The following is a 26264-nucleotide window of genomic DNA, read 5'->3' on the forward strand; positions in this document are numbered from 1 at the left end:
GACATGATGGGCTATACATTGTTACTTGGATGGAGAGTTGTCTCATTGGCACTCATACCACATCTACCTATATCTATGATATTTGAGGTCAGAATGCTTAAATCCATAGCATATTATATATGTGGATATCTTTATGATTGGAATCAATATTTTAGACGTGTTTCAGTAGAAATGGAAGATGCAATTGCATTTTTTTTTAAACTGATTGTAATATTTAGAAGTTTTTGTTAAATTCAGTAAAATCAGTAAAATATTGATAGATTTGTTACATTATTCTATACGTATTTCTGTAGAGTGTTTTTTTTTATATTTCTGATGTATTTCCAAATAGGTAGATTGTAGACGTTCCTGTGTAGATTTTAAGCAGCATTTTAGACGTATTTCGGTATAGTAATTTTAAAGTGGTTTCACATAAACAAACGGCAACCACTGAATTACAGGCTCCTGACTTGGGACAGGCACATACATAAATAATGTGGTAGTGTTTATTGTAAACGTTGTATTCGTATATATCGGCGGACTCATGACAATATTTTAGACATCTGTCGGTAAATTGTTTGTCTTACTTAATATATATTTCGATAGATTGTTTTCGGATTTTAGACAGTCATATTTCTGTAAATATAATGCAATACTTTACAAATCAATGACTCATAGAAAACTTCATTGCCTAATTACTTATAATTGTTAATCATAAACAGATATTTATGGTATTTAGCCTATGTTGCAGATTAGGAAAATTTTACGGCGTCATCCAACTGCAAAATCATCCCATAAAATAGATATTACATAAATGAGGGTTTGGAAAGGGTTTAACTTGTTTTTATATAATTCAGATATTAAGTCAAACACATAAGTTAAGTAAACTCATTTCAAGGCATTAAAGTTTTATAGCTGACGATGCGGTATGGGCTTCGCTCATTGTTGAAGGCCGTACGGTGACCTATAGTTGTTAATTTCTGTGTCTTTTTGGTCTCTTGTGGAGAGTTGTCTCATTGGCAATTATACCACATCTTCTTTTTAAATGAATATAGACTGTGAAGTTATATTAGTAAACAGTTGATTGAATGTCTACTCTAACGTTATAGTAGTTTAAATAAAGTTGGAAAATTGCAGCTTACAATGTAGTCAGGGGTGAATCCAGTCATTTAAAAAAAGGGGGGGGGGGTCCAACCATATGTCCCCGTTCAAATGCATTGATCGTCCAAAAAAGGGGGTTCCAAACCTTTCCCCCCTTGATCTGCAACAGAATGTAGTCAACGACTTTTTACAGCTACATTATTATACGCTATTTGTGTTGATGGGATGCTGTCTCGTCTCTATCTTATATCTTATTATATTTTATTTACAACGGACTAAGAATTCAATTAAAATGTTCGCAAAGTGTTTATAATGTACTGGCCTTCAAGTCTGACAGAATCTAAATTTAAGGTTTAGTGTGAAAACATACAATTATCGGTACCAAACATATACTGCTTAAAGCAAAACATAATATATAAAGATGAAATGATATTGTACGTTAATTTGTAATAAAAAAATATGGTTTAAAATTCACTGTTCCAAGTGCCCCAGTGAAGTGTATCTACCTTAAACTATGTAACGCAGATAAGTCAAAGAATATAGTTAGCTGTGCATGAGAATACATAAATTTGACATACTGTGAAGAATTGCTACTGACAATGTAGTTACAGTATTTTTACAACTACATGACTGTTTAATATCATGAATAATATGCATGTACATTTAAAATACAAAACCAGTGTGAAATATAATTATCAATTCGGGTTTTATTTCGTTGATGGGATGCGGGTTCGTCTCTATAAAGACTCCACATCATATTTGATCACAATAATGCATTATAAAAATTCACGTAAAAACTTTGTGATTTGTGTTATTTTCTACACCTACAATTATATTTCATGCATAGCTTTTAATTTTGAAATGGAATGAAATTCAAATTTGTTAACAAGTCCGAAGACTGTTACTTGATTAAATAAAAACATCAACGGTGCTATACGAAAACTGAATACAAACTAATTTGTGTTACTTACTTTAGGGAATATATTCTCTATATTAATACAGCTTCCATCCACGACTACATCGATCCGGATAGGGAACGGCAAATAGCTATAGAAGATAAACAAATCTTCTGTAATTATTAAATCAATTTCAGACATCAATTTCAGAAGGTTGTATTACACGCATAAACTACCGTTGTAATGATTTATATTTCCGTGTAGCAAATTACCACGAGAACATAGTCAGCTGCAAAAATATATACAAACGTTCGATTGGTTCATTGAAATTTTGGCTTAGTCTAGTTTATACAGAAATCTAACGGGAATTGGCTTTTAACATTTTCACGCTTATACTAAAAGTTTATTTCTATTCCATTTAACACGATGTGCAACATGTATTAAATGTGTTGCATTTGCAATGACAAATTAAAGAGGGGAAAAACTAAACTATAAATGAACGAACAAACAAACAAACACAGGACGAACAACGATCACCTTTTCCTTATAGTTCAGAATAATTTTATTGACATACAAGAAATTTCTTGGTTTTCCTTAGCAGAAAATTATACAGATAGAAGAAGAAGTATACTTAACAACAAAATTATTTGCTTTACCTGTGACCGTTGGTTTTGTTTTCCCGTTTGAATGGGTTTACCCAAGTATTTTGTTTTGGGGTGGGGGGCTTTATAGCTTGCTGTTCGATGTGAGCAAAGGCTCTGTGTTGAATACCGTACCATGACCTGTAATGGTGTCTTTTAAAAAATGTGACTTGGAGGGAGAGTTGTCTCATTGGCACTCATACCACATCTTCCTATATCTACTTTAAAAAAAAAAACCTTCACATTCAGTTCATTTCCGATGCGTATATAGTATAACCAACTACTGATTTTATATCCATTCCATTTGGAACCTGTCAATCAAGTAGTCAATCAATCATCAATTGTTATCTTTTTTTTAAAGTAAAATTAACAGTTACAAAAAGTTTGTAGATGCGGGTAGTTTCTTTATAGAATTCGCAAAATATTCACACATTATGTCAGTTATGATACAACAATTTACGGACTTTTCAGCAAAATCTTTTTAGAACACTACAAATGTTGACGCACGCGATTACATAAAGCATATAAAAATATATAACTATAAGAATGTAAGTACCCACTTAAAATGAAGTTGAAATCGAAATCGTAGTACACGATAAACGGTTACACGATACGGCATTGTCACATAAATCTTGCTATCAAATCTCGTGAAGCTCTGTTTTGCAGTTGCTGTCCAAAAATTTGTACACTATTATAGTAGTAACTATAATAAAACGAAACAATGCTACACAGCACAGAAACGCAAACCCGAGGGACCCTGAAATAAATAGTTGTATTCAAAACTAGGTAATCTGAGTTCATCAACATTAACTGTTTCATCCAATATTTGCTCTGCTATATGCATTGACAGGGGCGGATCCAGCCATTTTAAAAAGGGAGGTCCCAACCCAGGATAAAGGGGGGGGGGGGGGTTCCAATAATATGTCCCCATTTCAATGCATTGATCGGCAAAAAAAGGGGGGTTCCCCCCCCCCTCCCCCTCTGGATCCGCCAATGATTGTTAATACAATTTAATCTCAGACTTGCTATTGAATTTTTCAGGAGATTATTACTTGGATTTGAAAGGCTTATATGTTGGAAATGAAATCGTTTTGGCTTATCATGAACTCATGACGCAGCTATTAAATCCAATCTTCTAACACTACATCGTATACTGATCGCGGTGTATCGTAATTTGAATATTTTTCACGATCTGGCAAGCGATAAGAGAGGGAGAAATCTCAGGTGCGAAATGGGTATTTATATTACTTCTGAAAGATAAACAGCAAAAAATAAATTGCACGTGTTCATAAATCAAAGCCGAAGCAATTTAGTAGAAATATGTAAACAATAACTGTCAGTTATTTATTAAATTTTAAGTTACTTCTGACGAAAAACGTTTAAATTATTACATTGATGAGGCTTTGAATTAACTTTTAACTACAAATATCAGCTGTTAAACTACAAAATGCATCGTTCATCACGTTTATCATGTTTATCATGTTCAAACAATCTTAATTGATTGCCTTCTGTATACTGTTTTAGTCGTGGTTTTGTATTAGTAAGACAAATATCATTTAAAGGGAATACAAAGTTATGAATATTCAAACCTTTCCATAATTATTGTGTTACTTTCTTCTTTTCTTACTTGTATGCTAAAAAATGAGGTACAGAAAATCAGATCATTTCGTCTGTTTCTATTTAGCTATTTGAGTCCTCGAAGTTGACTTCTTTGTTTGAACTTTATGTTCTAAAACAATATTTACGTATGTATTGTGCTTCAATATAAAAATACGGGGTAAACGTCAATGATACAGCCACCTAGTGACAGAAACAACCAAAAGACACGTGCTCGGTTTGACGGTAAACCAGATATGCGAGATATTCCATCACGGGAGAAACTTTAGGAAGAAAGACAATTATCAATATGCCTGACATTTGTATTTTACTCTAGCTTTTAAAAAAAATCAATTAAAAAACAAAACCTTTCGACATTAGATAGAAATATTTCCTGTGGAAGAACCCCTTTTTCGTGCTCTCCGATTTCAACCTTTCAATTAAGCTTTCGAATCTAATCAAAATTTAAACCTTGTTATCTATGCATGTACCGGACTAGCCATTTTCTTCATTTAATAAGAACATACACAGTTGCGTTATATTGTGTCTGCTTTGAGTGCACGCCCCAAAAAAAGAAAGAAATAGCCTGACTCCAAGATACAATATTCCTGCATCACGTGATTTTTTCCACGTGGAGCTTACGTTAGAATGAAATTATGAATACCGAATATGGAAAGTGAAACTACAATTCAAAACATAAAGTCCGGAGCCACATGACGCCACATTAAAGAAAAATATGGATTGTTTTGGCAAAGGGTGCCGGGGTTATATCTTCTTCGTGTTCATAATATTCATGAAATATTTTCCACTGCCCCTTTGTCTGTTCTATAAATTCTTACCTCGAGTTTTATATCTGTTACAGTATTGTTAAACTGGAATCTATGAACACAGTGTAGTAATCAACCAAGAACCAGCTTTTATTTTGAAATACTTTTTTTTTTTCAAAGGTCTTTTTTCTTTGATTTTTTTTATTATCGGCATCTACATTTACGCTGCCGCCTTCAATATTCATACCTTACTGAGATTGTAATACATTGTGGTTATTGTGCATTACCTTGTAACGGGATTGTGACAAGCAATTTTGTAATGAAATGCATGCTCTATATAGCTAGTTACAACCTGAAGATTGTGGTTGTTCTTTTTTTTTAAATTGGCAATTGTTTAAGTTTGTAATCCTTCTTCCTCTGGTTCTCAGGGAAACCTTTTCTTTGGTGGATTTGGTTCTTATTTAATTATAGGTTATATTTTGTCATATAACGCTAACTTCTCAAGTATCGAGTTTCATATATTCTTGACTTTATCAGGAATATTTGCCTTGAGTGTTCCTGATGAAGCTATGAAAAAAATTCCGACAGATTTCAAATTTCTAAATCGTTAGTCATATCACTGCAGATCTTTTAAAATATATCTGTTAGACTAATATTCATTGTGTACCTTCGTTGTGTAACCACACTTTTCAACACAACATGCAAAAAATATGAGATGTGGTACAATGTATGCTTGCCAATGAGACAACTCTTATGAAGCATACTCTTTCATGGTTGATAATTTTACAACATTTTCGAACATTAGAATAAGGAGATGTGGTAGGCTTGCCAATGAGACAACTATCACCAAACTTCAAATGGAGTGAATGTAAGCTATTATAGGCCAGAAGACTCACTAACCGTAAGGCATTCAACAACGAGAAAAAAACTCATATAGCGTGATGACAAAGGCAAAGTTTTATAATTTCATGAGTCCATAAGTTTCCAATGGTTAACCTTTTGCATTCTCGAAGAAAGGTAAGACGAAAATAACTTGACAGAGTGGTCATTGTCCTATTTGTATATTCATAGTAGTATAATTTCTAATCGCCAAGTCCTTCTTATCATTATCTTAATTTTGCTGTATAACTTGCTTTTTTATTTTTCTCTGAACCCATATTATGTTGTGTCCTAAATTTTTGTGTTTTTTTTTATAAGATATGCTGTATAGTCACAGGCATTTATCTCAGGAATTGCTTTCCCTTTATACCTTAATATAGGGTATATCTTATCTAAAAAAAATCTGAGAAAAGTGTTCATGACTATACTTGTGACAGACAGTCGTTTAATGTCTTAATTATTTGTACTCAGTTCAATGACATTTGATAACAAAATAAACATGGTTCATTCCTAAATATACAAATTTTGTGATCCTCAATTTGTTGAGAGAAAAAAAAATATTGTGTTCAACTAGATCACAAAAAACTATGTTCTGAATCCAGATTTCCCCCAATACATCATAGTGTTGAATTTTGAAGAAAAAAATTAATCTGATGGCTTTGAAAAACTGAAAAAAAATCTGACTGAGACAAAAATCATACCCCCTTTGAATATAAAAGGGTTTCCTTTATGTCTTTCAATATGTTGTTATTTTTTGGGTTTCACTTCCACTGTGTATCATCGCCACCGGAAATTGGGTACTAACGAAGCGGAGAGAAATAGAAAAAAAAGTAAACAAGTTAAGAATTCATTCAATTTAAAGCATTTCCTCTCATTTGATGAGGGTGCCGCTTAAGAAATGATTTTCTGATATATAATTCTTTAAATTATTAGGCAGATAAGTACAAAATTAATACAAGATTTTGTGTAATACTCCAAAACTTGCCACTTAGTACCGGAAAATTTCGAGGTCGATCGTCCTCTGTGGCCCCATTCTCAAGATATTGAACTGTTTTTCATTATTTTTCCAGACACGTTTTTAGATTATTATAGTGTGGCATCATATTTGCGGAAATTTGTTGTCAAAAAGATGTATTTTAAAGAATATAGACCATAAAAAACAAAGTCTAGGGTACGGCAACTTGCTCGTGTTGACAAATTTACTGTATGGCAACTTGTTTTCAACTGTAAGGCAACTTGCTAATTTTAGAATAGTTATTTACCGTCCTTTCAAAGAAAATAAAGTATTTAAAAGGTACCCTTTTAAGTTAAACTGTTTTTGTCCTTTTCAAGGTTTTACTTTGTTTAAAATTTTATTTGACTGATAAATTTTAAAAACTGTTAACTGTTTTCGACCAACTGTCTGTAATCAGATTTTCTGTTTTGTTAAAATTTGCAATGTTGTTAACTGTTTATTTGAAATTAAGATTCCTGTTATCTGTAACTTTTAAAAATACTTAAAATGTTCACTGTTTTTGACATTATTTTCTGTTAACTGCTCTTAACGGTTTTTTACAAGAATCATTTTAAAATTTGCTGTCCATCTCCTTCTTTACGTTGCTTCCGCAAAGGAGTGACATATTCAGCATATATGTAACTGTTGATGTCTTTAAAAAAATTTGAGTATAGTAAATCCTTAATAAAATTGAGAATGGAAATGAGGAAAATGTCAAAGAAACAGAAGCCCGACCAAATAGAAGAAACATCTCAAGGCAACGAGAAAATTATGCACTAGGGTGGATGTGAATTCACAGATAGGAAAAAAACTTAAGACTGACACTCAAAATTTTTAAACACCCTCTTTCCCTTCCTTCCTAATAAATAACTTACTATTTGAGTTATGCATGTGTATATTTATGGAAAGAGAATCGTCCATAGATTTGATTTCCAATAGTAATAATGGTGAAATATAATCTTTTTTTTTGTGTTACCATGGCAACAATCAGCATTTATTTGATACCAAATATTGCAAAATAGGGGGTTGAACATGTCACAAAGATCTAAAAAGTTTGGTCCAAAGGAAAATTTCAATTTTCAACCAATAAGAGTGATACCTTTCCTGAAACCATAGACATAAATCTATCAAAAGGTTAAAAAAAAATCATATGCATTTCTGCTGTTTTTTCCATAAATTGAATTGAAAAGATCGAGCGTCAAATCTTTGTTGAAAAACAATACAAAATTTCTAAATCAAAATGTTCATATAAACCCACTAGGAAGGCTTTATTATTATTGAACTACCTAAATATCAATTCAATTGTACAAAAACTTTCATATTTAGAAAATTCACCATGGCTATAATGCGAAACTAAACTTGTAACTGTGTATTGATATACCTGAAGCTGTCTCCTACGTGAGCAATCATTTAACTACAAAACGGGGGTAAAAGTTCAATGTTTGTTTCTTAAAACATATAAATGAACCAAAATTTAAAAAATGAAATAAATACAAGACTATATACAAATGTAGCAAAGGTTACGGACTCAAGTTGGGTCATGCAGGTGCAACAAATGCGGCAGTGTTAAACATGTTTAGGGATATCTCATGCCCCTCTTTATACGTCTAACCAATGTAGTTATATATGCCTTCTATTTGTAATGTATCCAAAACGTTAAAAGGAAAGGCCACTTCTTATCCAGCTAAAACCCTAGTCAGTTCTATGATGAAAATAATTCAGATGTATATGGAATGTTTGATAAGTTATATTGACCCAGAGTACCTGGACGGAATTGTGAAAAATAAAGTACCTTTTCAATTTGCGATTCGTAAAATAACTGAACAGTGTGGCCTGGTAGAAGAGGCAGAAAATGAGGACTTGGTCCTCAAATTGATGTCAAATTTGCTAGTCTAAGACTTCAGAAATGTAAATATGGACCAAGGCTGCTTTTTTATATCAGCTCAGAGTTCTTAATTGGGACTTGGAGATAAAAGAGCGCTTCAATTTGTGACACCTTACATGCAACTTTCATACACTGGTTTTGATGATTTAAAATAAAAGTCATTAAACCTTCGTAATTCCTAATAAAATCATGAAAGCAATGAGTCGTATGAATACCCTGACTGAGATGTAACCATAATTTATAAGAGCCCCCGCCATAAAAAAAAATAATGTTCGCGCCCTATAGTATTCACTCATTCTATCTGTTTGTTACACTTTCCTACGTCATGACGATAACTCAAATTTGATACGACTGATTGACATAAAACGTTTACTCAACAATATACATAACCAGAAGAAGTCTCCTTTTTGCTGTTTGAAGCATTTTCGATTATTCATGACATAGTCCTTTTTCTTGGAGTCAATTACTCCGTCTGCTTTTCCATCCGTTCAATTGTCTGTCCATGTGTCAATAAAAATATGGTACTTGCGTGTGTCTTCTGAAAATAAGTCAGCTTTATAAAACATTCCTTATGGAGCTTGGCATTTCTGCGACTTTGTACAGTGGTTTTCAAACTTTTGAATACATTGAAGATATACACTTCCCCTTTTCATTGCTTTTGGGTTCGTTTGGAAAAAAGGGTAAATTAAAGTTGCTGTTAACTCTTATCAGCATTTAAAATTTGTTGTTAACTGTTTTTGCCAAAATCGAGGTGTTGTTAACATGTTAACGGACCCCCTCCCCTCCCCCCATCTAATTATGCATTAGATAAAATGCTTTAGATAGAAATAACATTTGCTTGACAGCATTTAAGATGTATGCAAATTTTATATTTTCAAAAAGAAACTGACAAGAAAATTAATTCGTAATGCAATTCACGATTTGTTTCTCCTTACTTTCGATGAAAACAAAGTATTTTCTTAATTTTGTCTGTCCGAATTCTCGATCCTGTGGTTCGGTGGTTGTCGTTTCTTCCTCTCTATCTTATTGGTTAATTTCATAAATTGTTTTGTTACACTGTATATGATTTAGGCCGTTAGTTTTCTTATTGAGTCCTTCCACATTTTTCTGTCGGTGCTTTTTATAGCCGACTATAAGGTACGAGTTTTCGTTGTTGAAGGCTGTACGATAGCATAATTGCTTGCATACACTTTATTTTATCCTGATGGATAGTTATCTTATTTGCTATCATACCACATCTCCACTGTTTTTTATCTATAAAAAAAAAAGCTAGCACCAAGAAAAGATGAATGGACGATTTATTTTATTAAACTTACACAATTTCAACCTAACAACAAATAAGACAACAGTCGTTAGTAGTATAACGATATATCTGTATCTGTATCTGTATGTATACGTTGAAGATACCAATTCTGGCTTTTACTCAACGGGAGAGAGAGACACCTATTGGCGGTGTTGGAGAGCAGCCTTGAAGCTCTCAACTGTATCTGCGCATACAATACGATCCTCTAGTTGGTTCCAATGTAGTACACTCTTGACGAAGAAAGAGTTCTTATATGGATCGGTGTTGCTTGGAATAGTATCTAGTGCCTTAGAATTGTTCTTCACTGAATTTGTCACTATATTGGCACATACAAAATTGTCAAATGTTTTGGGTTTGATTTTCCTCTTAGGTTTACTTTTAACAAGAAAATCGTCGGGATTAATAGCTGGGACCAACCCCTCAACCACTTTGTACAGAAAAAACTAGCCGTTGACTTGTTCTTCTTGCTTGTAGGTTGTCTAGTTCTAACTCGGCTAGCATTTTGGTGACCGACCCCTCTTCTCTAGACCTATAGTCGCCTGTGATGAATCTAGCCGCTCTGCGTTGTATTCTTTCCAATTGATTTATATCATGTTGTGTATATATAAATGTATTTAGGATAATATGGTTGAAAAAAAACCTTCTTGTACAAAATCGAAAAGTGGTACACAACGAGGCCTTCTGAACTAAATTAACGGCATATATTTGATAATATTTGATAAGTGTGACATTTTGTATATGTGTAAGCCTGTAAAGCTTTGAAATCAACAATATATCGTCACTTGATATTATCTAAACAGTAATTAATTTCCTCTTAAAATTATAATATATTGCAAGACGCCGTACTGACAAAAATTGTTATTTTGCAATTCGCCGTACAACGTCCTGCAATTCGCCGTACAACAAACAAACAATGTTTTTGTCCATATTCTTTAAATAACATGTTTTTGACAACAAATTTCCGCAAATATGATGCCACACTATAATAATCTAAAAACGTGTCTGGAAAAATAATGAAAAACAGTTCAATATCTTGAGAATGGGGCCACAGATGACGATCGACCTCGAAATTTTTCGGTACTAAGTGATAAGTTTTGGAGTATTACACAAAATCTTGTATTAATTTTGTACTTATCTGCCTAATAATTTAAAGATTTATATATCAGAAAATCATTTCTTAAGCGGCACCCTCATCAAATGAGAGGAAATGCTTTAAATTGAATGAATTCTTAACTTGTTTACTTTTTTTTCTATTTCTCTCCGCTTCGTTAGTACCCAATTTCCGGTGGCGATGATACACAGTGACTTCAGGCTATATTTCTTTTTTGATATTTAATTCATAATATATGTTCATTTTGCGGAATAATTCCATCGTTTTTCCGATATTGGTTTTATCAAGGAAGATAACTCAGGAAGAAAAATTGTCAACATGCCATGGCCAGTTTAAATATAAAAAGAACTTTAGGTTCTTTATTATCAAGAACGAAACAATGTCAACAGAAATCACATAGGTGTCTGTCCTCAGCACCAAGGTATGACCAATGCCAGACAAAATATATTTCGCCAGTAATGTTTTAGATTTGCAAGTCTAACCTCTACAAGTTTAGCTTTTCAGAAATCTTCGCGCACTGTGGACTAGTGGAGACTGTGTAGTCCAAATCAAGCATTCACGATGTCCTCAATCAGAACCAATCCCCTCTCTGATGAAATAATGAACATTGACAGATTTTTTAAAACGTCTTCAACTTCTGACAGCTTGCAATTGTAAACAGTCAAAACCACATAATCTCAGTCCTGTGGACCACAGCCACTTGCAGTCCAAATAATTAGGATGTAATGTAATTTATTTTTCTTGTACACTCTCCAGCACAGCTGTTTTAATTTTTTTCCCTACTGTCTAATGGCCTTGCAACAAGTCATTTAATTATTTGGACATTGTTCGACATAGAACCGTAATAGAAGTCACTAGTCATGCTAGTAGTCCAATAATTATGACGTCTTGAAAGGCTATTATATTTTTTGGCTTTGACTCCTTACATCAAAGTCACTGTAAGTGTCTAAGCAAAAACATAATAGCCTTTCAAGAGTTAGAAATCATAATTATTTGGTCTAAGGCACTTGTCTCTGCCAATCAATTTCAATAGGAGGTTTACTATCTTCACTCATACATGATTTTTCATAGGAGTTTGGATAGTAATAAACCCTGCTTTGACAGAAACAAGTGCCTGTCCTGTGGATAGAAAAAAACATTTTTTTTTTATTTGCAAATCTGTTTATCATTTTTGTTTAAAATTATCATTCTTAACTTGTTTAATAGAAACATGAGAAACATCTCAACGGTTTAATGTCACTTTTTTTTTTGGCAATTTTCTTGGGGCGATTGATTTTGCAGGATTTTGACTCCATGGACAGTAAACGATACTTGTGTCTCTTCAAAAAGGAATTTAACACAGCATAGAATATATCCCAATTTGCAATAATTTATTACATGTATTACTTGAATTAAAAAATTGCCATTTTAGAAATGTACATGGGAAGCGGTGAAAATGACTCCACTAGAGCATAGCTGGAAATCCTCTCACGGTTTTCATTGCCAAACCAATTGTTCTGATTGTGTAGATATACCAGCCATGATAGTGAGATTGAAATTTAATTCAACACTGGGATTTAAGTCCAAATAATTATGACGTCTAGAAAGGCTATTTTAATTTCTTCTGTGACGCAGGAGCAAAAAATAATAAATTCAGATGTACATTTTCACTGAACTAAGTTCACATTTTTGTTTAGACCAGCTAAAGTCAGTCTTCTAGTGCAGGATTTTATTGCTGTGCTGAATTCGACACATTGGTGGCCTTCCGCTGCTTTTTTACTCTTTGGTCAAGTTATTGTCTCTGACACATTCCCAATTTCCATTCTCAATTTTATTCTACAATCGTAAACAGGGATTCTTTTGTGAATTATTGTGGATAAACAGATTCTAATTATGATCAAACAATTCAGTCATTTCTCTCTAAGACTGGTAAAAATAAAGATTCCAAACAGCTATCAAACTTGTCACAAACTGTTAAACGTTAAAAGTAATTATCTTTCATATATTCTTTATTTATAATCTTCATATTATTACTCCCACCAAGTTAAGTTTTCATCTTTTGTTTTAGTGTTGTAGAAGTGGGGAAACCATGTGAGAAACAAAGTGCAGATAAAAGTTACAGTACAGGGCAGGTAAGAGATACCTCAACATAGGATGCAGTGTGATTGTGAAGGGGAGATAATACATACAATGTAGCATGAAGTGTTAAGGGGAGATAATGCATGAGAAAATTTTAATTACAATAACATTTCAGGAAACTTGACTGATATGACAGTAATTAATTAAATAACAATAAATAATTCATTATTTAATAACTCTACAAAGAACTGCAAAGCTGGAACCATACAATGAAAAAATTGATAATATTATCTGATCACACTAATATAAAATAATGGAAATCTAAATTTACAAAATGGGGTAAATGAAACACAAAATGAAATTGTTTTTGCTACAGTTTGCATACAACCTTATTGAAAATTTGTAAAAAAAACATTTAGATTCATGATTCATCTGTATCCTGAAAATCAACAAAAATGGTATTCTACAAATAATAAGGAATCCACAGTTTTTCTTTTTTATTTCAGACGTTTCTCCACACACTGTTTGATTATAGAGGAGTTATTTTGTACCCATGGGTTGCCAATGTTTATGAAATGGATCCAGAGAAAAAAGTTGCTAGCAAGTTTGTATATATAGAAGCAGTCATATTTTAGTTATTTTATATGATAACAGCAATTATTCTAAGTGCTTCACAAAATAATCCAAAAAACATTAAACCTTAAAATACAAAGCATACTCTTGCGTTGGAAGCACTCTTGAATCTGCAGGCTTCGAATGAAATATTTGAGATAGAATTTGACCATTATATGGAATCAGGAAAAAACAAGCCTTAGTGATTGCACTAGCTTGATGTTCTATATTGCATGTACTGATTGTTTTATCGAGATTAGTTTGAAGATTTTCAACACAGGAAACATTGCTTAACACATTTCCAACAACTGTCAGAAAAATCAGATAGATGCTTCTTTTGGTGTTAATATGTAGGATGTAGATGGAAAGATAATTAATTCTGTTTTGTCGTCTTCAAGCTGTTAGGTTTAATGGAAAGCTATTTTAAGAAATATATTGTGCACAAAAAAGACAGATATTCAATTGCTCATGTTCCTGTAACATGTATAATTTGTCACAAAAATGTTTTTGTTATATTTGGTCTGAAAATAACATCAAGCTAGAGACTACACCATTGATTCTAAAATAATTCTTTGGCATTGAACATGTTGAAGAAGGAAAAAAAGTATGAATCTTTACCACATATCAAAAATAGTAGAAAATTTAAAACAGTTTTTTGTGTTTTATGACTGTCATGAATGTATGATTTCAAAAATTTTACTAATTATAATTTTATAGGAAGAAAGAAATATTTTATCAAGCTTTAATAGATGACCGGGATCTTGAGTTTGCTGTAAGTAGTATGGGTATTTATAGTACTTTTTCAGATTGCTTTAAGGTGGTACCCAACACTTTCACTAAAATTAATTTGGCTCGTTTAATTTTCATAAAATTTTGCCAAAGTATTTACTTTCACCCTTTCACAAAGATATAAAATATAAAAAAGTTTAAACCAACTGTTTTGTCAGAAAAATTTTGATCATTGAGAAGCTTAAGATTCCTTTTACAACACAACGTAATTAAAATGTTTAGCTGACTTTACAGAGTTATCTCCCTGTAGTGTTAGGTACCACCTTAAAGAAATGTATTTTGCAAGTAATGATGCATGGGGTGAGATGAGGTGACAAGTGATAACTTTCTGCAGGGGGCTTGGATTGAAAAGTAAAATAACAAAAATGCCAAACTCCCAAGTAAATTTAAAGCAAAAATTCCCTAATCAAATGGCAAAATAAAAACTCTAACTCCTCAATCTAATGGATAACATTAACTGTCATATTCCTGACTTGGTGCAAAAAAATTGTTTACTTGTGTGCCTAATTTTAAGGTCAGATATTGTTTTTACTTAATGTGGATGAATTTCCAGATTAAGGATCCCGACAGACATTTTAGGGATTATTTCATCTCACCACATGTATATCTACCCACATCTTTTTCAATTTACAGAAAAATTGGTATTTCCTTAAACATAATTGCCAAATTGGAACAAACAGAACAGAGTTTTAAAAAATGAAATCAAAACATGTGCTTGAAGATATGTTGTTTATAAAAAATAAGCTGATCAGTAAATACTCTTGTCAATAACATTTACATTTCATGTGCTTATCAGGTTGTAAATACTGTTCTTGTACTTTTTTTCATGGGTACTTATTTTCGACAATTGTGTTTTTCAAACATGTTCGTGGGTATTTGTTTTCACGATTTCATAATTATTGCCTTTCAGTTGAAAGGTTTGATTTAGATTCATGTGTATTTATTTTCACTATAATAAACCAACCTTGAAATTTGTGAAAATAAATACACCGCGAAAATGAGTACAATTACAGTACCATATATTCAATATTTAAAAAATCATTTTACATGTAATTGATAACCAGAATTAAATATCTGTTTTAAAACTATGAAACCCTATTTTTTGCAGAGAAAATATTTAAAAGAAGAAAAAGTAACATATTTACCAAGTAACAACACAAAAGGTCTTACTGCTATACAAGGTAATCAGTTAAATATTTAAAAGGCCTAACTACTTTAAGGAACATAACTCTCATTTTTAAAAGACTTACTTTTTCAACACTAAATAAAATCAAAAGTTTAAATAATAAACTGAACAACACAAATAATGCACTACATCTTACCATATAGAGTAGTGTCACAATTTCTTAGTTTATCAAATTAAAGTTTTAGAATTTTTGCAAATATGATAAAACTGCATAAACAAAAGTTTATATATACAATTTCCTCACATAATCTATGCATTGAAACTGGTCGTTTTTATGGAATAAGTAGAAATATTAGAATGTGTATTATGTGTGATAAAAATGTAGTAGAGGATGAATTTCATTTTATTTTACAATGTACAAATTATAATGATATAGTACGTAAAAAGTTTATCAAGAAATATTATTGGACTAGACCGTCAACTTATAAATTAGTATAATTGCTTTCTGTTGAAAACAGTCTAAGGAACTCTGTAATTTGGAAAAAGTACTTTCTCTATGCATTTAAGTGCAGGAATGATATTTAAGACCTATGTTTATTATATGTAGTCTAAAAGTCACAAACTGTATAATATGTAACTGATATTTCTGACGTTTGTTATATGTGTGTATGTTAACGCTATACAACTTGTAAACTGTATATAGAGAATAATACATGGCAAAATCCGTATCATATGTCGTATCATCCCGAGACATCAATATCAGCCCAAGGGGCCTTTAGGCCCGAGGGATGATATTGGTCCAGGGTGATACGGCATGTGATACGGATTTTGCCATGTATTATACGCTTTATCATATATTTCAACAGAAGAGTATTATATTATATAAACTGTTTTCTGATCCATAGCACTGGGTTACATTCAGTTCTGCTTAAATTGTCTTGTTTCAAAGCCTTATTGAAAATAACTGCTCAATTATTTATACGAAGCACCTGGGTTACCTTGATGTTCGTGACGTCACTTACAATATGAAAACATGATTTTCGTGACGTATCATACCAAACAATGACGTCATTGAAAAAATTGACTTATTTTGAAAAAAAATTTTCTAAAGCCAAATAAAACCAAAAAAACTGATTTTATGTAAAAGAGAAAAGTATGCGATACGGGTTTTACCATGCGATACGGGTTTAGCTATGCGGTACGGGGTATGCAATACAGGGTAGGTGATACAGACTGGACAAACGAACCTTTATTAGATATACAAAATAGCTGTATTTTGTACTAAATATATGATAAATATATATATATATGCATATTATACTGATAAACTGTATTGTTTAAAGTAAATAATTAAGAATAGAATAAATCAATATTAAGTGACTTGCTAAAACATGTATAATTGAACACAAACAACCATTATAATTACAGGATTAGATTATGTAGCTCATGATGATATTCTGCCGTACACAGGGGTAGACAATTGTCCAATAGAACATCCATGTCTTTATCATTTCCTAAAATATGCATCTTTCCAAAGTAAGTATTAAAACTTTATTGTTGTAAGTTAGGCTGTTAGTTTTCTCTTTTGAATTGTTTCAATTTATTATATGTTTGAGTCTTTATAGCTGACTAGAATTTTCTCATTGTTGAAGTCCCATTTGTTTATATAAATATAAGGAGATGTGGTATGATTGCTTATGATATAACTATCATTCTAACATGACGTCCTTCAAACGCTTTGAGTACACACCCGTGGTAAAATATGAATATATTGCATGGGCTGTTCCCATTGTACCCCCACGTCATATGTTTTTTAATGAACGAGGAACCCGACGTCATAGAACGATGACGTAAGAATATAAGCATTTTACGGGAAAATTCACACTTGTGAATCCGAAAATCATCACAACAAGGAAGCGTAAACAAACGATGCTAAAATGTGTTATTAGCCATTTTTTTTTTATACATGTTAGACATATAAGTAAATTTTCATTTAAATTCACACAAAACTATCTAAATACGTTATTTAAAATAGTTAAAACATGTCACTAATTCAGTTTGTTCCGTTCTTTTACGTCAATTTAATAGTGCGTTTATTTATAAGAACGGCAAATATTTGCCTCCACCTAGAGCGCTTTGATCCAAAAGAATTGTCGTATTTGTCCTATTAGAATCGAAATAATTCATGGGGGCTTGAATATATATCTAGATTTTACCACGGGTTGTCCCTTTATGCCGATATTTTACCCCTCGCTAACGCTCAGGGTAAAATATTTGTCATAAAGGGCCAACCCGTGGTAAAATCACGATATATTCAAGCCTCCATGAATTATTTCTTAACTAGAGTGCAAATAATCAATATAAGTAATTATAGATTAACATATATAGGGCCTTCAACAATGAGAAAAATCCATTCCATATATAGTTTGGCACTTAGATAAGTGATATAATGACAAAAACATGAATATTGTAATAAAAGCTGAAGTACACAGTTATTATACCCCCGCTTTAAAAAAGGGGGGGATACTGTTTTACCTCTGTCTGTCAGTCCATCCATCAGTCCGTCAGTCCGTCCCAGGAAACTTTCGTCACATTTTTCTCAGGAACTACACATCCACCCTTTCTGTAATTTGGTATCAACATTTATATATGTCAGCCATACCGTGTGATGCGTTTTCAGATTCATCATTCATCGACTTCCTGTTTACCGAACACTTGTATGATTTTACACATGATAGCCAAGTTGAAAATTTTCGTCACATTTTTCTCAGGAACTACAATACAAGGATTTCTGAAATTTGGTTTCAGGGTTTATCTAAGTCAGCTATACCGTGTGATGCGTTTTCAGATTGATCACTTGACAACTTCCTGTTTACCGAACACTTGTATTATTTTACACATGATAGCCAAGTTGAAAATTTTCGTCACATTTTTCTCAGGAACTACAATACAAGGATTTCTGAAATTTGGTTTCAGGATTTATATAAGTCAGCTATACCGTGTGATGCGTTTTCAGATTCATCACTCGACAACTTCCTGTTTACCCAACACTTGCATATTTTTACACTATTATTATTATCCACTTGCAGCGGGGGTATCATCAGTGAGCAGTAGCTCACAGTTCAGTGGCGGATGCAGGAATTTTCGAAAGGGGGGGTGCTAGCCCAGGGCAAAGGGGGGGGGTGCAAAACATATGTCCCGATTCAAATGCATTGATGGGCCAAAATAAAGGGGGGTGCGCACCCCGGAACCCCTCCTCTGGATCCGCCACTGCAGTTTCACTTGTTTTACATGTTCTATACATATTTATGTTTCGTAAAATATTTTCCAAATTTCATACTGACCGTCCCAAGTCCTTCACACAAAAAATCTATAAACCAATAATTTTAGAACTCTGTGATCACCTTCTTCGTGCTTTCTAATAATTGGAGTAAGAGTTTGGATATGTTAGCACATGCAACTTCTTGTAAATCTAGCTAGTTTTTCTCATTAAACATACATGAGCATTTAACTGATATTTTAACATAACTTTATTTATTGACAGGTCCACATTATAAAGGACAACCGAACTTGTATAAACATCCGTGGTTAAAAGTTTATGATGTGTATAGAGAAATATCAGAAAATATAAAAGTCACAGTTATACCAGCTTTTATGGGAATAAAAGTAAGCTTTACAAAGATTGTGTACATAATCTGTGATCTGATGTTAAAGGAGTATTAAGGCCTGGTTTTGGCCCAAGAAAATAAAATGTTTGATTACTTTCTCAAATTGGCATATAATGTTTAGAAATGCATAGGGTCAAGAAATATCAATGAAAAACATAACGATTTGTATGTGATGACATCACAATTACGTCATTGTATGTTTTGTTCACAAAAATGGTGAAAAATACAGAATTTATGCAGTTTTCTATCTTTAATTCTTTCTGTTGTGGAAACATCATTCGCAGCCAAGAAACAACAAAATAATTTAACAGAAGCTTTATTATAACTATTGACAAAATCTCACTAAATATAAAGTTGTTTTTTGGATGCACACATACTATTTCAACTTAAAATATACTTAAAAATTTGATGAAAAACAAAGAACATCACAAAATAGGCAAATTAAGTCATGATTTGTTGCCATGGTAACTTGTTCAATGTCCAAAACTGTTTTGTTTTTCTCAAAACCCTGCACCTTAGATATTATACAGTAATTTAAAAATATGTATGATAACTTTTAAATTTGCAGTAATTTTTGGGCCAAGTAAGAGCCTTATTGCTCCTACTCCTTTAGCACATAATGGTTTACAAATTTGCTAGCAATGATTTGAGATCCAACATCAAATTTATTTTCAGCTTGTAACTCTAACAAATTTTTTAGTAAAAGGGTATTATCATTGAGAAACAACCCATTTAAAAAAAACCCAGAAAGAACCTCATACCTTCAGCTAAAATGAGCAATCGTAGTCAATTGAAATTCAGTCAAATGCACATTTGACATGAGCTGGATTTAAACTTACCACCTCAGTGTATCTATATTCAGACATCAAATTTTCATATCTTTGAGGTACTAATGTTTGCTTTTCTTTATTGTGCAAATTGTAACTTGCTAGTATTGAAAATATGCTTTCAAGTTGATGGTTACAAGTCTTATACCAAAAAAATAAAATTGTAATATTTCATAGTATTCGTGGTATTTGTAGTTTCTAATTAATTATTTTTCTTTTTCAGGATAATAATTATTGGGTAAGATTTTATTTCATTTTACACAACACACCTGTATCAATAATGTTTATTCTCTGTTTAAAGAAAAAGAAATTAACCCTTAAAAAAGAAACCTTAATTTTTTGTTTATTTTGGTGGATTGAGGTAATATTGTTTCACAGTAAGGAGATAACTGTATTATATTTTAAGCATCAATTGGTGATTTGATGGTCGCAAATTCACTTTACTGGTTACAAGTTAGTGGAGCATCAAACCACCAATTGATGCCGTTGGAGCTTAAAATACAATACAGTTATCTCCATTCTAATGAAACTGGTAAAAAACAATGTCAAATCAAACATTCAAAATTGGCAAACATCGTCTGCGCTTGCACAAATATCTTCATAGCATCAATTGTCAATTGATACCATGAGATTTGGTGTCAGACGTTATTCAATGATGTTGTATTAGAATAGTTAGTTTATGAACTAGATTTTATGATTGTTCACAAAAGTGACTGCATCCATGGCATACAAACATAGGAATATATATTCGGTTGAGTACCTATGTTCCTGGTTTACCTAATCTTATGAAATCCATGACAATATCAAACAAAACTAGAAATAATGAGGTTTCAACTCTTTCAAACAAGGTCAACAATTTAGTTTTTCTTAGATGTATTTGACTATAACTTTTAGGTTCTTTTTGATCATATTGTTTCTTGGCTTTCAAATATTTGGGTTTAAGCTTTCCTGATGAAGGTAAATTTAGAAAAGCACTCTGGACCCATGAAATTGATAAAATGTTGTTTTTATTTATTACCATAGAAAATAAGATACAATTTCTATTATTACAATAGTCTTCAACAAGTTCAATGAATATTTCAAATATTTAAAACATAAACATGTGTATCTGTCAGTTTTTAAAGTTTTGTTTCTTATTCCTTATTTCAGTGGAGGTACACTATACGTTTAGAAAATTTAGGAACAGAAACAGTGCAACTTAGACATCGATCGTGGAAAATTTATCCAAAGCCTGGTGCTCCTATTAGAAAGATTGGTAGAGGAGTTGTAGGGGAGGTATGGTAGTAGCTTAGAGACATGCTGATCCAGAATTTTAAAAAGGGGGAGGGGAACAAACTACAGATTCAGAAAATTGAAGGAATATAAAGTAGACATGAAAAAAAGGGGCGAAAGATACCAGAGGGAAATTTAAACTCATAGATAGAAAACAAACTGACAAGATAGATTTTGAGTTAGACAATCTATGCATAAACCATATATTTAGCTCCATTGGTGGCCTTCAGTTGTTTTCTGCTCTTTGGTTGTTGTCTCCTTGTAACATTCATTCTTACCATTCTGTGTTTTATATAAGAATACTGGATATCTATTGGTTAAGGTCAAGGAACAGTAAATGCGCTATGTCTCAGATTTTGCTAAAAATTGCATACAACCTTGGCTCGTTGAACTACAACTCAAAATCGAAAAAATAATACCTTTATCTCTTTTATTTTCTGAAAAGTTGCAGATTGATTTCTCTTAATATGGGTGAACATTTGTATAGAAAGCACATAAAATCGTCGAAAAACCTTCTAAAATTTGTCTTTAAATCGCCAAATCTCTAATTCTACACCATAGATTTTTCTCAAAAAACTATATATTGTTGACACATAAATTTCTGTTTTAATGATCTAAAATAATCATAGGGTCACCGACTTCGTTTTTTGTCTAATAATCAATTTGTTACCTTACTGGTAGTGAAAAACATCAAAAATCAACGTTTTACGGCCTGCTGCGCGATAACGTTACGATTATTTCGACGTTTTGTTGGATTTTTTCACAAAGAACGCAACTTTGAATGATGTATACCGTGAAAAAGAAGTCGGTGACCCTATCTTTTTTATTTTGCATCATTATAACAGAAATTTATGTATCAACAACATACAGTTTTTTAAGAAAAATCTATGGAGTAGAATTAGAGATTTGGCGATTTTAAGACAAATTTTAGAAAGGTTTTCGCCGATTTTATGTGCTTTCTATACAAATGTTCACCCATTTTGTAAGAATTCAATCAATAATATTTAAAATGATAATTGAGATAAATGCATTATTATTTCGATTTTCAGTTGAAGTTCATCGAGCCAGAGCTGTATACCAAATTTTACTGAAATCTAAGACATAGCCCATTTACTGTAACTTGACCTTAAAAGCTGGTGTATTTTTCTCAATTTATGATGTACTGTAAATTCAGAATAAGGCAATGTTTGTATTATTGCTAAATTTCATTTTTTTTAATTTTTAACCATTACTAGCTTTGTGTGCAGCATTTGCTGAATTTGCAATAACTTAGTTTACATTTTTCAAGAAACATAAAATATTGAATTGAATGCAAAAATTTCTGAATTGAACTGTTCAATCTTTTCTGCTAAATTACGAGGGTTGAAAGACCATGCAAAACACCAAAAAATTAATAAACAAAATGAACATCAAAACACAAATTGCAAGGTAACCAAGGTGCTTAATATAGATGAATAATTCAGCAGTTCTTTTCTAGTTTATAAAACAAGGCAAAAGTAAATCTGAGGAAAACCCAGGTGCTTGGGATTAGAAAGCAGTTCAGATATACTTGCCTGTTTAAATATATGAAAAAGCATATAAGATATGGCATCAGTATCACATGCCGTATCATACTTGACCAGTATCATCCCTCAGTCTGATATTGGTATCTCAGGATGATACGGCATATGAAATAGATTTGGCCATGTATTTTTTTCTATTTTATACATTTTTATGATATATGATAAAATGATATGAAATGATTTATGATATACAATATGTTAGATTTAAATGAAATACAATATGCCATATATGATAAATGATATGATATAAAAAAAATATATATACTATGTATGATATATGATAAATGATATACCATATAAAATATATGATACAATATATGATATATGACATTTATGAACATGTCAAACAATAACAGTAACATTTAGATCTCAACCCCTTGCCTTTTAATTATCAATTATGTCAATAATGGATATAAAAAGGGTGTATACAAGACATACAATAAAAGTTGGAATAGAAAAAGGTCTTATATTCACTTGTCCTATAATAAGATATAATCCTATTTTCAGTTTACATTGATATAGGAAGATGTGGTGTGAGTGCCAATGAGACAACTCTCCATCCAAATAACAATTTAAAAATTAAACCATTATAGGTTAAAGTACGGCCTTTAACACGGAGCCTTGGTTCACTATCATGACTATGGCCATTCCAGTTTCCTCTGTCAATAAAAACTGACTTCCATGAAATAGACAAATAGTGTTGAAAGTGGTGTTAGCTAACCATTGCAATCAATCAATTGCAATCAATCAATAAATCAATCAATCAATCAATCCAAAGTTGACATACTGTATATGATTAACACTGTTTATAAAGTCATCAATTCTGTTTTGTTTCAGGAACCAGTTTTATCACCTGACTTTCCATTCTTTCAATATAGCAGCCATATATCTTTACAATCTTCCAGTGGATATATGAGGTAGGTGTTATTAGTTGTATGTCTTATATTTTCATTACTGTCTGAAAATTCTATAATCTCATGGTAGCCTGCTTTACCTCAAATTGCAAGATTGCTTAGTGAGATTTAATAAGAAAATAAAGGCAGGAACACATAAAAAATCATAAGTAAATTCAAAACAGACAATACCAAAAAGTAAAAAAGAAACATTAGTCTGCAAAACTAACAAAGAAATGAGCAACAAAAACCCCAGCGAAAACCTTATATCAGATACTTTGGTAAGGTTAGCAGAACTTTTACAGTTTGCAGCTCTAGCTCTGTGTTGATCAAATCTCATTCAACTAAGGGAAATAACACAGAATTATTTCTTCATCAGTTCAAACATATCAATAGCATATCAGTCAACCAAATTGTGAAGAAGTTTCTTAGAGTTTTGAAGGGATGACTTCAATTTTACCATAAGATACCTTATTTTTCAATAGTTTTTTTTGTAAGCAACAGCCCTTTACTATCTGCAGTAGTATTCTCAATTCAGTCATAAGATTTTTTGTGAAAAGTAACGCAGTATGTTAGATGTGACAAATAGAGAAATATACCATAATAAATGTTATGACTATATTTGCTGTCTTCAAGTTAATGGTTCATTTATTTTCATTTTATTTTCAGAGGCAACTATGTAATGGAAAAGCAAGACCAAACAACATTTAAATGTAAAATACCAAATTTTTCTTTAGAAAGTACAATCGATATGGACATTAAGAATGACACAATTGACTAATAAATTGCTTTTATATAACTATTGTATCCTAATTCTAGGTTTAGTATTGATATTTTGCTGGAAATTTAATATTACTGTGGATTCATTTATTTTCGTGGGTACCAATTTTCGTGGTTTGAGGAAAACTTGCATATTCGTGGATATCTAATTTCGTGGTTTTGGCAAAGTCTACACGCATTCCTTTAGAACATTCGTAATTCGTTGAACATTTGAATTCGTGGTTCTCCTGTACCCACGAAATCCACGAAAATTGGTGTCCAACGAATATTAATGAATTCACAGTATTTGAGAAAATCACACACTGTTAACATTAGATCTCAATTGATATATATATAGATTCTTATATTGGCACCAGTGGATGATTGGCTTTACCCAATCAAGATAGTTTAATTATTGAATTTAAAATCTAGGTTGGACATTAATCTTTGATAATTTTACTATCTTGATTGGGTAAATCTATTAATCCATGAGTGACTATAAAAAGTAAAATCACAAAAATACTGAACTCTGAAGAAATTCAAAAAGAAAAGTCCCTAATCAAATGGTTAAATCAAAAGCTCATTCACAACAAACAAATGGATAACTGTCAAACTTATGTAAGAATCCGTTTCTTTGTACTATATTTGTATGAGGACAATGCACAAGATGAATCAAGTTTTAGATCAGGTATCTCTGAGGGTACAAAGTCTCTTACTCTTTTGTTCATGAATGCATCTAGAAAGTGTTCAGAATCTGGGATGTACAATGATCCTTTTGGAACGGCAGAGGTTGTGAATGCTTTTTTTTCCCTTCATGACAACTGTGTGTTTGTACCAGCACAAAAAATCCGTGAACAATATTGTTTTAATATGCAAAAACCATTCTATGGAATGTCTCAATAAAGAAATCTATACAAAACCTTGAATCCCACATATACCCCGTCATATTTCATTCACCATTAAGGAAATTATAGAAAATCACGTATGCTCCTATCTCTTACAGTTATAAAAAAACGGATGAAGAAAATCTCTGATCTCTATTTTGGCTGCCTTAACTTCACACAACTATATATTTTGTTTACAAAACCTTTAATTTTTTCAAATGCTAAGGATTTGTACCCTAAGAATAGATAACCTTAGCTGTATTATTCAAAACTTTCAAATTATCAACTGCCGATTTGTCAGGATTAATTTACACTCTGCTTAGTCATATGGCACTAATATATCTCAGTTTATACCTTATGCTCAGGCATGTTCATTCTATACAGATTTTATCAACATGGGTAATCACCTTACCTGAATCTGTTCAAACAGAGATACAATGAAGAAAACTGAAATCAACACTATGATGTGTCACTGTATCAAATCATTATTAACATGTATAGTTGTATGATTTGTAATTTTCCTATTGTTTCCTTTTCCATGTTTTGATAAATTTACCCTGTTGACACAAATCCTGTCTTGCTACTTTTGGGTATGACCTTAGTTGTCTCTCTTTCTCATCGATTTACAACATTTGAACACAGGCAAATTAATTTCTGTCGCC

At 31.8% G+C, this 26264-nt stretch overlaps 2 protein-coding genes across 2 annotated transcripts in view; one reads left to right on the plus strand and one right to left on the minus strand.

Annotated features, from left to right (window-relative positions):
• LOC134681309 (protein unc-93 homolog A-like) overlaps positions 1-2195 on the minus strand; it is a 33954-nt gene extending 31759 nt beyond the window's left edge. The window contains exon 1 of the mRNA XM_063540878.1: positions 2052-2195. The gene's annotated coding sequence lies outside the window, so the exon portion shown is untranslated. The remainder of the gene's footprint in view (positions 1-2051) is intronic.
• A 9245-nt stretch (positions 2196-11440) lies between these two features.
• Positions 11441-24783, plus strand: LOC134681310 (polymerase delta-interacting protein 2-like). Its single transcript, XM_063540879.1, has 11 exons — positions 11441-11573; positions 13200-13263; positions 13717-13814; positions 14540-14594; positions 15720-15792; positions 17166-17273; positions 19282-19403; positions 20456-20470; positions 21382-21507; positions 23904-23983; positions 24629-24783. The coding sequence occupies exons 1-11, from the start codon at positions 11476-11478 to the stop codon at positions 24738-24740; spliced, it is 951 nt and encodes a 316-aa protein (XP_063396949.1). The 5' UTR covers positions 11441-11475; the 3' UTR covers positions 24741-24783.
• Positions 24784-26264: the final 1481 nt, after the last annotated feature.

The sequence above is a fragment of the Mytilus trossulus genome, chromosome 8 (genome assembly GCF_036588685.1).
Source record: "Mytilus trossulus isolate FHL-02 chromosome 8, PNRI_Mtr1.1.1.hap1, whole genome shotgun sequence".
Classification (NCBI taxonomy): Eukaryota; Metazoa; Mollusca; class Bivalvia; order Mytilida; family Mytilidae; genus Mytilus; species Mytilus trossulus.

Bases quoted from the DNA above. Each gene is read 5' to 3' on its own strand.
- LOC134681310 (XM_063540879.1), top strand. From the start codon at position 11,476: ATGGCCAGTTTAAATATAAAAAGAACTTTAGGTTCTTTATTATCAAGA. The intron at 14,595-15,719 runs GTAAGTAGTATG...TATTTTTTGCAG, and splicing joins ACCGGGATCTTGAGTTTGCT to AGAAAATATTTAAAAGAAGA. The intron at 21,508-23,903 runs GTATGGTAGTAG...GTTTTGTTTCAG, and splicing joins GTAGAGGAGTTGTAGGGGAG to GAACCAGTTTTATCACCTGA.